This window comes from Mastomys coucha, unplaced genomic scaffold, assembly GCF_008632895.1.
Source record: "Mastomys coucha isolate ucsf_1 unplaced genomic scaffold, UCSF_Mcou_1 pScaffold12, whole genome shotgun sequence".
Classification (NCBI taxonomy): Eukaryota; Metazoa; Chordata; class Mammalia; order Rodentia; family Muridae; genus Mastomys; species Mastomys coucha.
Genome location: NW_022196894.1, coordinates 6956903 through 6959017, shown reverse-complemented (window position 1 = coordinate 6959017; position 2115 = coordinate 6956903). Strand labels below are relative to the sequence as shown.

Genomic DNA, 2115 nt, shown 5'->3' with positions numbered 1-2115 from the left:
TCTCTCTCTCTCTCTCTCTCTCTCTCTCTCTCTCTCTCTCTCTTTCTCTCTCTCTTCCTCCTCCTCCTCCTCCTCCTTCTCCCTCTCCCTCTCTCTCCCTCTCTTTCACACACACACATACACACACACTCTCTCTCCCCCTCCCTCTCCTTCTCTCTCCCTCTCTCTTTCACACACATACACACACACACACTGCCCTTTGATCCCCAGCTCTTTAGCTCTTAATTTCCATGACTCCCCCTTTCTCTACATTACTTTTGAGACAGGGTTTCATGTAGCCCCAGCTGTTATCACTATACAACCAAGAATGAGCTTGAATTTGTAATTCTCCTGATTCTGTCTCCCAAGTCCTGAGCTTAGGAATGTGAACTACTACTCCCCATTTCAGCAGTGCTGGGATCAAACCCAGCACTCTATGGTCCCAGATACAGTTTTCTCTATTTTTGACACTAAGTGGCTGATTGTATCTCTGCCTGTCTTCCCAATAGATGGTGTGTTTGTTGGAAGCAGGAGTTCCCCTGTCCACCGTCCACCTTGGAGTCCATTGTTGATGGAGCTTAGGCATGGACTAAGCAGGCAGCAGCATGGCCTGAGATGCTCTGAGCAGTGTGGAAAGCATGCTATATGCTTGTAGCACTCAGCCACCCAGGCTTTCCAAAGTCTCACCCTGTAGCCCTTACACAGATTTTCCTTTCAGAAAGAGGGCACCGTAGGGCTGCTCACACACTGCTCCCTCACACACTGGTGCTTACCTCCATGGTCCCTGTAGCTGGTGCCCCTCTCTACTGTGGGAGCCTGCAGACTACTGCAGACCCAGCTCAAGAAGGTCAAGTCTAAGTCCCCTTTCTCCAGCAGGGTCAGGGAGATCTTCCGGGCCAGAGCATCACCATCAGGCTCATGGAGCAGGGCACAGTGGTATTCCCGTGAGAGCAGCTCTTCTTCCAGCAGGCCGTCCAGGAGGGCCCGCACCTGCCTGGGCTTCTGGCTGGAGAGCAGGGTCTGTACCCGGGCCAGGATGGCCTGGAAGTGGTTCATGGCAGTGCTCTGAGGCAGGCCAGCTGCCTGGAGTCACTTCTCATCCAGCCATGTAGCATCCAAAACATGAAGTGAGAACCAGGATGAAGGAACCTCTGCTGTTCGTGTAGCCTTTTCCTTCTTAGGAATGTTTCCTCATTCGTGTGCAGGCCAGGGTGCCTGATGAACGGAAATGGGCTCAGGGGTGACTCGGACAACGATAAGAGTAAGGGAATTTCTGTTTTCCTTTCTGCTTTTAATTTTTTATTTTATTTTATTTTATTTTTTATAGATAGAGAAGAAGCCCTCTGAAGGGTGGGAAAACTATCACAGATGGGGAGATTATTACAGATTACTTGCTCAGTTAAAAAAAAAGCAAACTGTAGCTCAATTGGGGAAGTGAAGGCTTTGCACCGACTATGCCTTGGGTTCAATCCCCAGCACCACATAAACTGGGTATGGTGGTACAAGCCCATAGTTCCCACACTCTGGAGGTAGAGGCAGGAAGATCTAGAGTTCAAGGTCATCTTTGGCTACCCAGTGACTTCTAGCCTTCCCTGAGCTACACAAGACTCTGCCTCAAAAAGAATAATATTTAAAAGGGGTAGAGACTTAACTGCTTTGAAGCTCTGAATAAATTTAACACAAAGATTGAAGCTGGAGCCAGCATGGTGGCTCACATCTGTAATCCCAGTAGTTGGGAGAAGGTCACAGGCTAATGAGGGCTAGCCTCAGCTACCCAATGAGCTCACATTCAGCCTGGGACACTGACAAAAAAGTACCTGGGAAGTGGAGTAGATATAAGGAATGGTAACGTGAGTGGCCTCAAATTCTGTGGATAAACTTCTCAGACATCTGGCAAGCAGATCCATGTGTATATTGCAGAGTGGTGTCCCAGAAACTCAGTCAAAATGTTCCAGAGAGGCTTAACTGAGGGAGAAAGATCCATCCTGAATATGGATAGACCCATTGCATGGGCCAGGAGTCTGGGCTGAATAAACAAGGAAGGGTAACTGAACAGTCTCTTTCCTCCTCTCCCCTCCCCTCCCCTCCCCTCTCCTCTCCTCACCTCCCTTCCCCTCCCCTTCTCTCCCCTCCCCT

The 2115-nt window shown here is 49.5% G+C and overlaps 1 protein-coding gene across 3 annotated transcripts in view; it reads right to left on the bottom strand.

The window, feature by feature from the left end:
- The window catches only part of Ciita (class II major histocompatibility complex transactivator), a 40899-nt gene extending 39752 nt beyond the window's left edge, over positions 1-1147 (bottom strand). For all 3 annotated transcript variants that reach the window (XM_031362433.1, XM_031362439.1, XM_031362438.1), the window contains exon 1: positions 753-1147. In XM_031362433.1, the coding sequence (XP_031218293.1) occupies positions 753-1035 (283 nt within the window). In that variant the 5' untranslated portion in view covers positions 1036-1147. The remainder of the gene's footprint in view (positions 1-752) is intronic.
- Positions 1148-2115: the final 968 nt, after the last annotated feature.